The 13,937-nt window shown below is 60.5% G+C and overlaps 2 protein-coding genes across 4 annotated transcripts; both read right to left on the minus strand.

Annotated features, from left to right (window-relative positions):
- Nucleotides 1-985: 985 nt before the first annotated feature.
- HRURF (HR upstream open reading frame) lies at nucleotides 986-2,714 on the minus strand. Its single transcript, XM_064368835.1, has 2 exons — nucleotides 2,637-2,714; nucleotides 986-1,577 (listed from the first exon to the last, which is right to left on the minus strand). Exons 1-2 carry the CDS (start codon nucleotides 2,671-2,673, stop codon nucleotides 1,132-1,134), a joined length of 483 nt encoding a protein of 160 aa, XP_064224905.1. The 5' UTR covers nucleotides 2,674-2,714; the 3' UTR covers nucleotides 986-1,131.
- Nucleotides 2,715-8,460: 5,746 nt separating this feature from the next.
- Nucleotides 8,461-12,362, minus strand: REEP4 (receptor accessory protein 4). Of its 3 annotated transcripts, none has more exons than XM_012435261.3 (8): nucleotides 11,874-12,362; nucleotides 11,021-11,093; nucleotides 10,572-10,648; nucleotides 10,364-10,484; nucleotides 9,831-9,944; nucleotides 9,338-9,473; nucleotides 9,059-9,213; nucleotides 8,461-8,976 (listed from the first exon to the last, which is right to left on the minus strand). In XM_012435261.3, the coding sequence occupies exons 1-8, from the start codon at nucleotides 11,903-11,905 to the stop codon at nucleotides 8,911-8,913; spliced, it is 774 nt and encodes a 257-aa protein (XP_012290684.1). In that variant the 5' UTR covers nucleotides 11,906-12,362; the 3' UTR covers nucleotides 8,461-8,910. The 3 variants fall into 3 exon arrangements, with proteins under 3 accessions (XP_012290684.1, XP_064224904.1, XP_012290685.1); XM_064368834.1 differs by lacking the exon at nucleotides 11,874-12,362 and adding an exon at nucleotides 11,195-11,867; XM_012435262.2 differs by lacking the exons at nucleotides 11,021-11,093; nucleotides 11,874-12,362 and adding an exon at nucleotides 10,867-11,013.
- Between the last annotated feature and the right edge of the window lie 1,575 nt (nucleotides 12,363-13,937).

Raw genomic sequence — 13,937 nt, forward strand, 5'->3', positions numbered from 1 at the left:
GAGACCTCCTGGCCTCACTGGGCTCGAAACCTGCTCGAGCCATGAGGGAGGACAGAAAGGGAAGGCACTGAACTTGGAAAAGGGCTGGATCCTGGCCTTGACTGTCCTGTGCTGTGTGGCCTTGGACAAGTCATGTCACTCCTCTGGGCCTCAGTGTGCCTTTGAGGCTTGGGTCACGTCTCAGAGGATTCTCCCCATCCTGCAGTCCGTGGTTTTGGGGGTGTTACTAGCCCGACCCTAGCCCATAGCCCCAGCCAGGCTTGTAGCTATGGAAAGTGCAGGCCTGGCAGGCTGGAGTCATGGGGAGGGCTGCCAGCCAGGGCTGCTGGCTGTGTCTCTCCCTACACCTGGGCGGCCCTGAGTCAGCCTCTTCTCAGAGTTCTGCAGTTTCTCGGCTTCTCAAGCAGAGTCCCAGGACAACTACAGGGGCTAGGATCTCCACCCTGGCCCCCAGCAGGAAGAGCACGCCAGCACAGGGGAGGGGAATTGAGAAGCCTCAGGTGGATGGGTCAAGCTGCCCTAGCCCAGCCAGCAGTGTCAGGGCAGCCGCCACCGCCGCTGGAAACTTCAGCCTGGCGGGGAGTGGGGAGGGAAGGAGGCGGGGAAAGCGGGCTGGGCCCCAGAGAGAGGCAAGGGAGGGAAAATTGAACGTGCGTGCAAGGGACCAGGATGACAGGTGGCACTAGAGCGGCAGCGCTCTCTTGGCGTGGTCTCCTCCGCCAGCGCGAGGAAGCCCCTGGCAGGAGGTGACGGCGCAATGGCAGAGGGCGCCCGGGTTTTCTGGAGCCACCGCTCCACCGTGGTCTGGCCCCGTCGGGCATCCTAACTTTAAGGTGTCGGAATGGGTGGCCCAACCCAGAGGAGTTTGGGGAGCTCACTCCCTGAGGGCACCACAGGCTCGGCTCAGAAATCCCCCGCCACAAGTGTCCCCAGACTGCGCGCTTCTGGCGCTTACCTGGGCTTCACCGGCCGGTCGCGGCCCGGGCGGTGGCGGTCGTCGTGGCCGGCACCGGGCGCCTGCTCCCCATGGGCCGTCTCTGGGGCCTCCCGGCCGGCGGGCAAGAACGCGTTCTCCCGCTCGGTCTGCTCAGCGCGCTCGCGCTCTCCTTCCCCCGAGGCGGCGGGGGTGCTCTAGGGCCGCAGGTTGGAGGGGTCGGACTCCGGGATCTGCAGGATGCGGCACACGGCGCGGATCGGCCGCACCAGCTTCTGGGCCGAGGCCGTGGGTTGCGCCATGGGACGCCGAGACTCCGTGCTGCGCCGCGGGGAGGACCGGGCCGGGGCTAGGGAGCGGGTGCCCCCGGAGGGAGAGAAGGCGCCGGGCCGGGGGGAGCACGCGCCCCGGGTCGGAGATGGCCGAGTTGGGGGAAAGGCCGAGGGGCCGGGGGAGGGGGTCGTGCCTGGATGGGGGCCGATCCCGGGACCCAGGAGAGAGGCACCGGCGAGGGCGCAGCACCGCGCAGCGCGGCTAATGGAGGTAGAGCGCGGCGGAGAGCGCAGCAGGACCTCTGATCGCCATCGCCAGACGCGCAACTGAGAGTGGGGAAGCTGCTCCGCCGGTTTCCTTCTCCAGCACCCTGCGGGAAACAGGAGCCCGTGATTCGGCGGCCGCGCCTGGGCCTGCCCCCTCCTGGGCCCCGGGGGCTTCCGCCAACGCCCCGGCGATGCCACCGGCTGCGCACGGGGAGAATGAGCCCTTTGTTCCCCCTCCCCCCCGCGGCACCCGGGCGCCTGCCGAGAGAGGCTCCCCCGGGGCAGCGTGCCAGCTTCCCAGCCGCCCCACCCTCCCGTGGGCCCGGCCCCGGAGCCTGGCAGGCGGGCGGCACCCCCACTATAGGTGCCAAGCCCGGGAAACTGGAGCAAAGGGCGGGAGGGGCCGGACCAGGCCACGGTGGGGCGGGGTGCCCCCCAGGGTGCTAGGGTGGGGCGGCTGGGAGGGGGCAGCGCCAGAGCTGGCAGGGGCAGTCGGGTTCTCACGGGTCAGTGATGGGCGCTCTGGCCCACGCCAGCCGGACTGTGCCTGCCGGGCCACTGGCTCCTGGTCCTCTCCAGCTCTGGCACATGGCACGCCCCACTGGCCTGTGTCTGCACTGCCTCATCCTCACCTGATCAAGCTGCTCTTTGCCATCTTCCACCCCAAACCCTTCCCAAACCCCTTCCAGAGTTCAAGGGCACAAAGGGTTGTGGCCTAGGGCCTCTGAGAGGGCCTGGGCTTGGGTCTGTCCCTGGTCTAAGGGCCTTGATTTCGCCAAATGTCTGGAGAGGTCGTGGGCCGGGATGAGCTCCGACACTGGCCCCAGACCCTGGGCTCTGAGGGTCTGCCCCATCCCCAGGGTTCCTGGTGCTTTCAGGCCCGGCGCTGGAGAGGCGCCCATGGGAGTGGCTCCCAGGAGAGCACAGAGAGGAGGAGAGGAAATGGAAAAGCAGGGCACCCTCCACCCGAGGAAGCATCCCGGCTCCTCTGCGGGGGTGGTTCCAGCGCAGACACAAACAGACAGATTCAAACACACACAGACAGATTCAGACTCACACAGAAACCCACACGCCCAACGGGTGCTTCCCTTCCCCTCAGGCACCCACCTCCCACCCTCAGCTCCCCTGCCTCCCTGCCCCTTCGGAAGCCTTCCTTGGCCTACCTGGGACCGAAGCTGTACCCCCTCTTTCCCATCCCATGAAAGTGATGGGTTCTGGATGCCTCTAGCTTGGTCCCAAGTCACACCATTATCTCTGCAGAGGGGAGCCCTGAAGAGCCAGAAGCCTTCCTCCTAAGGATGAGCAAAGACCTGGATCCTTCTACCAACTGAGGAGAAGAGTGGGGTCGTGGGGAGAGGGGGCCTAAAGCAGCTGGCACTGGGCAGGACTAGGGCCATGTTGGCATCGATTCAGCCCACCCCAGGCCTCCCTCCAGAGGCCAGTTCTGTGGCAGAGCAGACTGGTAGGGGTTGTTTACATGACTGAGTAACACTCCCTTCCTCCCCAGCTCCCCTGGGGGTGGCGGGGACCTGAGTGTGCCAGGGGAGCTGCTTGTAGAGGGTCTAACATGGACTGGAGGCCCCAGGCCCTGAGGCCCGGCCTCACTCCAACTGGCTCCAGGGGTGAAGGTGAGGGGCTGGGGCGTGCCTGTGGTCCCCCATCTGTGTCCTCTGGCCTCCCTCCTCAGCAGCCGAAGCTTGTGGGAGCGCCAGGGGGAGATTCCTGCGGCTTGGGGCCTGGAAGAGGCCAAGATGGGAGCCTGCGCAGTCCAGAACCCTGAGGGCCTATCGCTGACAACCCCAAAGGGGATGGGGACTATCCCAGGGGAGGGGGACAGATCCCCCCACCCCCAGTTTTCATGTCTGCTTTGTCAGGCCCCAGTCCCTGGACTAGAGCAGGGCTCTAGGGGATAGGCTCCTGAAAAGCCCAGGGGCTCGTGGGGACTTGCGGGGTGGGAGGAAAGACCTCTTCCCCACCCTTGCCAGCTCCCCATCCCACTTGGAAACCCATGCCACAGGCCCACGGAGTCCTTGTAGCTGGCTGTTCTGTGCCTGAGGATGGAGCAGAGCTGAGGAGACACACAAAAGACACAAACACAGAAGGAAAGCCACACGGCGTGTGGACACAGTGCCAGACTCGTGGACAAAGGCAAGCTGACCAGCACCCCCAGCCACGCGTGGGCCCAGCCCCAGCCCCGCACCGACCCCTGGCATGCTGACACCCACACGCTCACTGACACACGCTTGTGCTGACGGACACAGCAGCACTCGAGCCGGTGGCCCTCCTGCCATCCCCAGAGCCCCTTACCTGGGCAATCACAGTGCCCCCTGGGCAGAGCAGCCCCTGGCCCAGGGGAGGGCAGCAGGCGGGGGCGGGGAAGGAGCCCCGGAGAGTCAGGCCAAGCTGCCACTAATCCGGGCGGGGAGAGGGGGGGCACCCACGTCAGAGCGGGGACTGCCGGGTGGAGGGCATCTGAGGACATCCCCTCCCACACACGCGGCCGTCTGGGCACCTAGCCCTGCTTCCCCAGCCCCTCCATCCTTCAGACAGCTGAGGCTGGCCTCCCCCCACCCCCCCACCCTTTGGCAACGCCTGGGGGGGGCATGGGGGAGGGGGAATACCGGGCGAATTCTCCTGGGACCCGCAGTGGGAAGGAGGGGAAGGGAAGTGTGGAGATGCCTTTGGAACCAGGAGGAAGCTCCGCAACAGATGCCGCCCTCCCCTCTTGCCCACCCACCTACATCCCTGACCTAATTCCTCTTCTCAGTCCAAACCTCTCAGCGCGCCTCCCCCTAGCCTCCTCTCCCCTCCAGGTTACCCCCACAAGCTACCCACCCTTGGAGAGGAAGCCAGCTCCACTCTGCCCTGGGCTTGGGACCTTTGTGCCTAGCTGGAAACACCAACTGTGGCCCCCAGGACTTCTCCAGCAGCAGAGAATCCTCCTGCCTGGACGTCTGCCCCCTGCCCAGCTCCTGAGACCCGCAGTCCCTGATGCTGGGTAGAGGACGGAGCCAGAGCCTGAGCGCCACCTCCTTAACTCCTTCAAGGTGGGGGGCAGTGCCAACCAGGATGCCCCAACCCAGCCTGGGTCAGAGCTGTGTCAGAACTAGAGGCTAATCAGTGGCAGCTAAAAATACAGCCAGTGTGTGGAGCGCACATGGAGTTGGAGGTGGGGAAGGGGACCAGGACACGGAGGTCCCCAGGCCGAGAAGGTCGGTGAAGGGGCTGAAGACACAGGGAGGGACAGGAGCCACCTGGAAGCGCCTGGCAGTGGGTGGGGAGGAGAGAGAAGAGAGGGGCAAGCAGGAAGGGCCATCTGCACCCAGAAACCAGTGGGGAGATGGAGGAACCCCTCAAAAGCAGATGAGCTGTAGACAGGTGAGGAGTGAGACCAGGGCGCAAACCGAGTTGGGTAGGGGCCACACCCAGGGGAGGTGTGCAGCTCTAAGGGGGCTGGCTGTGGCAGCTTTGTGTCCCCACCTTCGTGCCCTGATCCTGCTGGGGGTCCACTGGCTGGTGGGGAGGAAAGGGTTGGGGAACCTGGGCAGGCTGGCGTGCAGCCTACTCTTCCTTGAGAGGCCAGGCCAGAATGGGTGGAGGGTGAGACAGGAACCCCCTCCAGTGTGCGACCATGCTGGGCAAAGGTGAGGTCTCAGGGGTTCTCAGAGGGGCAGGGTTGGCTCTCAGGGAAGTCCAGTTGACAACCAGTGCCCTGAGCCTTTGGGTCACATGCATGCTCGCCCAGAAATGCCCCAGAACTTGGACTTCTCGTGGCTCCTTCCCCTCTTGCCCCATCATGTGTTGGAATTCATACAACTGCAGTTACCGCTCACCAAACCCATGTTCTAGGGACCTTGCACGTTCAACACTTTGCGGTGGGCCCCAGGCGATCCAGGGCACAAACGCAGAAATCACAAGGCCATCCCACGCCCCCCGGCCTCCCCCACCCAGAACTCATGCTCACTGTGTGCATTTGTTCTTTCACCAGCACAAACTCCTCCAGGCCTCATAGGTGTTGGCCCAGTGTTGGGCACTGGGGGAGCTGGGCTTGTTCATGAATGATTACCAGATGCTCCCAGTCCTGCCGTGGGGCAGGCAGGGGAGCTTCACAGACAGGTCAGAGAATGAGCATGACTTCACCACCCAATTGCAAACTCTCAAAAATATTTCACTTCCGTTAGACCTTTTGTTCAGGGCTGAGCTACAACAGTGTGTAAAATACATGTGTTCTTTGTGAAGTCACAATACAGTGGGGGAGAAAAGGTAACGCGCTCAAGGCAAAAGCAGAAGTCTGTGCAGGAACAGAGGTGGTGAGGTCCAGACAGCAAACCACTTCCAGGTGAGGGAGTGCTGGCGGAGGGCTTCCCAGAGAGATGATGTCTGAGCGGGGTTCTAAGGGCAAGGGGGAATAGGATACAGTGGGATGGTGGAGGAAGAGCATGTCAGAGGTCAGTATGCACAGGGCCACGCGGAGCCAGAAGACAGCCTGATTGATGAGGTGGCGAGGACAAGGCATCACGAGCTCTGCCAGGGACTCGGGTGGCCCTGTGGCCCTCTCCAAACACCTGTCCTAGGAGGGAGGGTAAGTGAAGCCCCCACCCCAGTGAAATCTCCCTCACCACCACACAACGTCAGGCCTCTCCCCAACAGTTTTCTTTTGCTTTGTTTTGTTTTGTCATTCATCACATGCGCTTCTGGGTTTGTTTTTCCTTAAGATGGAGTCTTGCTGTGTCACTGGGCTGGAGTGCAGTGGCACAATCTTGATTCACTGCAACCTCTGCCTCCTGGGCTCAAGCGATTCTCATGCTTCAGCCTCCCGAGTAGCTGGGATTACAGGCAAGCGCCACCACGTCTGGCTAATTTTTACATTTTAGTAGAGATGGAGTTTCACCGTGTTGGTCAGGCTGGTCTTGAACTCCTGACCTCAGATGATCCACCTGCCTTAGCCTCCCAAAGTGCTGGGATTACAGGTGTGAGCCACCGCGCCTGGCACCCCTCTGGCTTTGTTCCCTTGGTCTGGGTATGTGGATCGTGCCAGCCCACCTCTGTCAATGCAACTCCCAGGCAGAGGTGCATCAGGAGTCAGGGTCCCCGACTCACAAGCAGCACGATGGTAGACAAGTTGTTGTGGCTCCAAGCCTCAGTTTTTCATCTGTAAAATGGGTATAGCCCTATGGGTACAGTGGCTCATGCCTGTAATCCCAGCCCTTTCAGAGGTCAAGGCAGGTGGATCACCTGAGCCTCGGAGTTCAAAAAAACAGCCTGGGCAACATGGGGAGACCCCATCTTTAAAAAAAATAGAATAATTAGCCAGGTGTGATGAACAGCACCTGTAGTTCTAGCTACTCAGGAGGCTGAAGCGGGAGGGTCCCTCAAGTCCAGGAGTTCAAGAATGCAGTATACTATGACCGCTCCACTGCATTCTAGCCTGGGTGATACAGTGAGAATCTGTTTTAAAAAATGGATATAGTCCCTACTTGACAGGCTTGTTGGGAGGATTCAAGGAAATCATCTCTGTAAAATGCCCAGTACAAGGTCAGGCGCATGACAAATACTCCACACGTTAGTCTCCCTGTCCTTGCCTGCCAGGCAGGAATCATCTCCCTCACTCTGGTACTGCATAGTGGTTAAGTACACAGATGCTGCAGCCAGACTGCCTGATTCCAAGCCCTTCTGCTACCTACTAGCTGTGTGACCTTGGGCAAATCACTTGCCCTCTCTGTGCCTGTTTTCCTGTTTGTAAAATGGAGACTCTGAGTAGTACGTACCCCACAAAGATTGTTATGAGGATTAAATTAGTATATACTAGGGGCTTAGAGCAGTGTCTGCGTGGGCGGCCACATGCTGGGCGCCAGCCGTCACTCCCCCTGCAGCGTCTGGCATGTTGTCTGGTACCTGCTTGAGGCTCAATAGAGATTTTTTGAATGAATTAATGGAGATAAGACAACCCCATGATGCAAAGACAGGCCATGGTAGGATGGCAGCGAGCACCCATACGTGAGGAGCTAAACCACCACAGCAGATTACGAGCCTCCCCCAAATAAAACCCAGATAATCCCCACACCAAGAGTTAATCCACTCTCTGAGGCCACTCCAGGTTACCACCCCGTTTCCCCTCTTCTCATCCCACACTCTCACCCACCTCTTTGCTTAATCAAAAGCAGGGAGGAGGAGCAGGTGTGGCGGTGTCAGAGGGGCACACCCCAGGCATCATGACGAGGCCAGCATCAGCATCAGGGCAGGAGAGGGCAGAGCTGGGTACCCAGTGGCCCCAGGGATTGGAGGAGGGGTTGGAGTGGAACCAGCCAGGCAAAGAGCCTTGGTCTCAGGAGAGCAGAGGAGACTCCTTAGATGGGGCAGGCCAAGGACCAGTGACCACAAGCAGCAGGGAGGGACACTGGAGGCCGTCCAAGTTCTGCCAGGCCCAGCAGGGCGAGGCTCTGGCCAGTCTCCCAGCCCCACCCTCCTTGACCTGGAAGCTGGGGGCAGCCCAGATCCTGGCTGCTACTGCCCTCTCGTGGCCACTCCTCAGAGGTGCAATGCTACCCCTGCTGTTACCTGAGTGTTTACAGAACTGGATGTCCCCAGAGCTGCCCCAGGGGCCCCCTTCTTCCAGGCTCCTGGAGGAAATACTCCGCAGACCCCTCCTGCCTAGCTTGACCGCCCTATGGGACTAACATGCTGCCCCAAGCCCTCGCCTGCCCGGGCTCCCACTGGTTTCTCTACAGCTGCACCTTCCTGCCAAAGCCTCTCCTCTCTGGTTCTGACCTGTCCTCTGGACTGGTCCCCCCACTTTCCCATTGATGCTCTCGGAGCGCCCCAAGAGTTTTTTCGTGGAATCACATGCTGCATCACAACGCTCTGTCAATGGCTTTGTTCCCTCCAAAGGACTGGGCTCCTTCAGCCTTAGACCTAGGCTGGGACCGGGCTGTTGAATTTCAAGGGTATGACATCAGCACTGGGAATAAGAATTCAGGAGAAACAGAACCCCTTTATGTATTTATTTATCAAAACGTGCAAACCTGACCTCACTCACCAACACACACACACACACACACACAACCAGGATACACACGCCAGGCCTTATGAAAGGCTATCATCAGATACTTAGAAGGACAGGAAGGAATGAACACACTCAGGTGGATTTTTGGTTTCATTTGCAGGGGTTCCGGGAGGGCTCTGGTCCCACAACCAGGGAAAGAAGAGGCAGAGCAAGGCAATAAATAGAATGCTGGCCTAGCCTGCTTTGGTACATCATTGTGCATCCCGCCTGTGGCCTTGGCAGCATCTGCTCCCGGCCCTTAACCATCAGCAGGAGCAAGGAGGGCGGGGCCCTGCGGCCGGTGCAGGCGGGCCAGATGCACAGCCAAAGGTCTCTCCAAATATCCCTGGAGCCCTGCAGGGCACGAGGTAAGAATGGGCCAGATGCAGCAGACCCTAGCTGTTCATGTCCGAGGGCACAGTCTTTTTCCTCGTCCGAACCTTTAGGTAGCGCGAGGTACCCTGGGAAGAGAGAAGGCCCAGCATGAGGGTGTGGGGAGCGCCAGCATAGCCCCCCTGCCTCCCACCATCCTCCCACACTGACCTCCAGCACCAGCGGCTTCCTCTTGATCACGCGCAGGCTCTGGCTGCGGCTCAGGGGCTTCTCTCGGGGCCGGGCTGGCATTCGGGGGACCGCCTCAGTATCTGACCAACACTCATCCTCCGTGTTGCTGTCCTGCAAGCCCCCGTCCCGGTACCCTGTGAGGAGGAGGCAGTGAAGCTGAACGTCTGTGGCCAGGCCAGCCCTTCCTCTAGCTCTAGGGGAAGCCAGGGTGCGCATGAAGGAAGCCAACCCTCTTGGCATGGCCCTCTGCCCACTCACCAATGGGTGGCCTCCGGTGGAGCACCTGGTCCTCTGGGTAGAGGACGTCCTGGTAGACAGGGGCGGGTGCATCGGGGATGGAGCGCAGGTCCTGCATGGAGAAGCTCCGCAGCCTGCCGGCCAGCGCCCCCTGACTCTGCGGGGTGGGTATGGGGGAGAGGCTTCAGCGGGGAGGCTGCCCAGGGAAATTGGCCAACCAACTAATCACTGGGGCTGAGATGCAGAACTGAAAACTGCTCAGCAAGCTCTGGCCCCATGCCAGCGTGGCACCAACAGGAAACCAAAGCCAGAGAGCAGGCACTGCTGCTCACGCTCAGTGCCAGAGCCAGGAAGGAAGGTCTGACTTCAGCTCCACGCTTCGGCCAACACTTCCGGACCTTCTCATCCCTGCTCCCAGCTGCCGTCTCTGGGCTCCCTGGCAGAGGAGCTGAATGGGCCCAAAAGGGCCTAGGGGTGGGATGGGGGCTGCTGGAGGGCCGGGGGCTCGTAGCACCTTGGTGGCAGCCTGCACAGCAGCCGAGGCGGCAATGTTGAGGCCCCGCTTCCCAAAGCTGAGCATGGTCTCGTAGCTGCGCTCCTTGGCCTGCACGAGGTATGCGTCGATCTCCTGTGGACCCAGTGGGGAGGAGAGCTAAGGCGGACAGCCAGAGTCCCTTTCCCTCTGCAGATTCTGAGAAGTCACTGGTTGTGGGGCCACCCAGCCCAGCCCAGCCCCACCTGGTGCCCAGGGGCCACAGATCTGGGCCACAAACACAGACCAGGAGTAGGGCAGGCCACCTCAGTCAGCGGCCATGCTCCAGCTGCTGCCACCACTACTCCCAAACCAACCCTGAAAGGTCATTCATGTGCACCCCCACTTGATTATCCCAGAAGATGAGGTAGGCTGGGCTCTGTCAACCTCCGCAGCTCACCAGCAGCAGGACTGGGATTAGAACCCCAGTGTCCCCAGCATCCTAAATCCCAGGTCCAGGGCTCTTTCCCTCACACCCACCCCTAAGCCTCCCTTCCCGCCTCCTCCTGGGGTACCTTCTCGTGGCGGGACAGGGACGGGTGGACAAACTTGCGGTAAAGCAGGCTGGCGCCCTTGGTGTAGGGCGAGAGCAGCCACAGCACAAAGGCCATCTTGATCTCATAGTAGAAAGGGAACCTGTCACAGCACAGGGGGCAGGGTGAGCCGAGGAACAGGCTGGAGTGGGCCACCCCGGACCCTGGCCTGCGGCCCCTGCGTCCATACCAGGAAATAAAAATGTCTGTGACGATCTCTGCTGCCATGAAAAGTGCAAAAACGATCCAGTACATCATCCACCGCACCTGCGGGGTAAGAGCGCAGAGGTCAGCCTGGGGCCTGCAGCACCAACTCCCATCCCGGCCAGCCCAGCCCAGAGATTCCACGGAGCCTGTCCGGCTGCATAGCTGCTTTCCCCCACACAGGGCTGGACAGGAGCTCTGAGAAACTGCTGCTCATTCCTGTGCCCGCCTCCAATGGGCTTCACCCACACTATCTTCCACAGGCACCCCGATGGCCTGACCTGTATCTACACCCTCTTGAACAGGGTCCATTCTCTCTCTCTCCCTACTCCACTCAGGATGTGCCACACGACCTTGCCCCTAGAGGAGGGAGAGGCCAACTCAGACCCTCCCCGCACCAAGTCCTACTACACACACCCAAACCCCCACACTCACATATTCACGAATGTTCTTGGTCTTCACAGCCTTATAGGAAGCATAAGCTGGATACAGCATCCCAAACACCAGCCTGGAAGAGCAGCCACCGAGAGCGTGAGGGGCCCCATGCCCCACTCTCACCCCGCCAGGTGGCCACTTCCCCCCACTGGGGTGCAAGGTGGCATCACCTACCCTGTTTTTCTCGCTTGGCTTGTACAACCCGTGCCTGAGTCAGAGCCCTGGAGGCCACCTCCCCACCCTGCTGTTTACAAACATCCCAAGCCTGCCCAGGCCTGCACATGTGGCCCATGGGTGCATGATGGAGCGAGAGGACAGCCACTCCACGAAGTGGGTGAGAACACCAGACTGTCCCCTCCCATGGGCATGCAATCAGGCCCAGGGCCACCAGACCCGGCACTGCCGGGCTGCAGACACGGCTTGTGAGCCAGGTGTTGGAGTACTCAAAGGTGAGGAGCAGGACGTGAGTCATGTGACTGCTCGTCATGTGACTGCTCAATGGCAAGTAGGCACCTGGATTCTCCACCCACAACGTGCCATATCACCTTGTGTTTGCCAAGGAGCTGCAAGGTAGGCCTGTGGCCCTTGGCCCCACGCATCTGTTTGAAGTGTGTGTGGCGTGTGGCAGGGAGCGTCCTCAGCCAACGAGGCTTGGTGGGGGGAGGTTTGGTGGGGCGGGGAGCATGCGGTGCCCCAGACACCGCCTGCAAGACCACAGGTCCGTTAACCCTTGCATGGAGTGCGGGAGGGTGGAGCTTGTAAAGTTCCCTCTCCCACCACACGTCCCCAGCTTCCACCACAGGGGCGGGACGGCACCCCGGGGTAGAGGAGGTCTGAGGGCAGCCATACTCACACCACCAGGCGACAGATCATCCAGGACACCATCTTGCCGGCCTTGGGAACGAGGGGAGAACCCCAAGAAGCCGCCCAGAGGGTCGTTCAAGCAAGGGCTGGGACGGGGGGATCGGGGCAGTTGCGGGAAGCAGAGGGGCGATCCAGCTGTCCCTCGGCTGAGGCAGAGCCCGCCGCCCACGGCCTCCGACTCCGCAGTTCGGGGGACCTGGAGAATGGGGAGACCTGGGGCAAAGTGGCCCCGGTGGGGAGGAAGCCGACTTGGGAGCGGGCGCTGGCGCGTACGCCCCGCGGTTGGGGCAGTTACGGCTCCGACCCGCCCTTCCTGACGCGGAGAACCCCGTGCTCGGCCCTCGCTGCTGGTCCCGCGCTGGGGCGGCAGGTCGCGGCCTCGCTCGTGCGAGTCGCCGCGGTCCCGGTGCACCCAGCCACCGGCACCGAACTGCAGGGCGGAGTTTGCAACTCACTTGAAAGTTGCACGGAACGAAGTGCTGCCCAACCCCAGGGCTCCGGCTCACCACGCAAGCGCAGTGTGGCCCCAGAGGGGGCGGGGCGAGGTCAAGGAGGCGAGAGGCCCGCCCCTTAAAGGGGCGATGTGCCACGGGACTCGCGCGTGGGGCCCACAGTGGAGTCGTCGTCCCAATCGGAAAGATTAGAGTGTGGGAAGCTGCAACAAAAAAGCAGGGGGAGTGCGGGGGTCGGGACACGAAGAAAAGCGGGACTCCAGAGTTTTCGCGACCCTTCACTGGTTTTTCCCAGTGTCTTTCCTTCTCGCCTCATTTTTCCCTGTGTGAAATGGGTAAACGTATGAGATGCGGTTGGGGGGTTATGGGAGGATCTCTGCAGGCTCGGGCAGGAGCTGGAAGGACGCTTGGCTAAGCGCCCACAAGCCCGGGTCTTACACTAGTGCGTCCAGGTGGGAAAGCGGGGAGGCGTCGGGGAGAGGGAACCTGAGGCACTCTTCACCCCAGCGGGTTTCAGGGGTTCCCTTCTCTCTGGAATGCCCTTCCAGAGCCCTGACTCCGAGGTGGGCTGACCGCGACGATTTGAGGCATTCTGGGTAGAGCTCCCAGCTCCCAAGCTCCTTCTTCACCAGAAGTTTGAAATTCCACCTATTCCTCTGAGCCAAGTTACACAAACATCCCTGGGCCCTTAACAGTAGCATCAGCCATTGCTATTTTGTAATGAGTGTTTGCACAAAAGGTCTTAATCTTTGCAAGCATCCTTTTTACCATGTAGGAAATAGGAGGCTCACTGGTAAAAAGTAACTTTCCCAGTATCACCTAATGTTTATTGCTGGCTGGTGGCTACATGCTTGGCTTGATCAGGCTTCTGAGGCATCAGCAACTGCAGGCTGAGAGTGGCCCTGCAGAGGGACGTGGAACCGGAGAAGTTCCTCTGGGAGGGAGGCAGACACCTGGAAGAAGGGAGAAGGCTCTAAAAAAATAAAGCAAGGCCGGCGTCATGGCTCACTCCTGTAATCCTAGCACTTTGGGAGGCCCAGGTGGGAGGATCACGAGGTCACAAGATCGAGGCCATCCTGGCCAACATGGTGAAATCTTGCGTCTACTAAAAATACAAAAATTAGCCGGGCATGGTGGCACGCACCTGTAGCCCTAGTTACTTGGGAAGCTGAGGCAGGAGAATTGCTTGAACCGCTGGGCAGAGATTGCAGTGAGCCGAGATTGTGAACTCCAGCCTGGTGACAGAGCAAGACTCCATCTCAAAACAAGAAGGCAAACGTTGCTGCTTCTACTTGCTCTGTGAGGCTTCATTCTTTGTGATATCTTCAGCTTACTGCCTCAATTGTTCCCTCTGCAAATAGGGAGCGCAGTGTCGCCCCACCCTGCAGAGGGTGGGAGCAAAGCTGTCCGGGCATGTGGGATAGAAACACAGGCAGTTACTGCTTTTTATTGGAGCCATAGTTAACGCCCACCAGCTATCATAAGGATGGAAAAGGTAATGATGGGGCCAGGGAAAGGAGGCTTCCAGGGGGTAAATAAACACACAGTGATTATATGGTCTTAATTATTATCATCAGTTTTATTGGTATTTCTGGGTGTGA

This window comes from Aotus nancymaae, unplaced genomic scaffold (assembly GCF_030222135.1).
Source record: "Aotus nancymaae isolate 86718 unplaced genomic scaffold, 86718_ANA_hifiasm-v0.15.2.pri h1tg000079l, whole genome shotgun sequence".
Lineage (NCBI taxonomy): Eukaryota > Metazoa > Chordata > Mammalia > Primates > Aotidae > Aotus > Aotus nancymaae.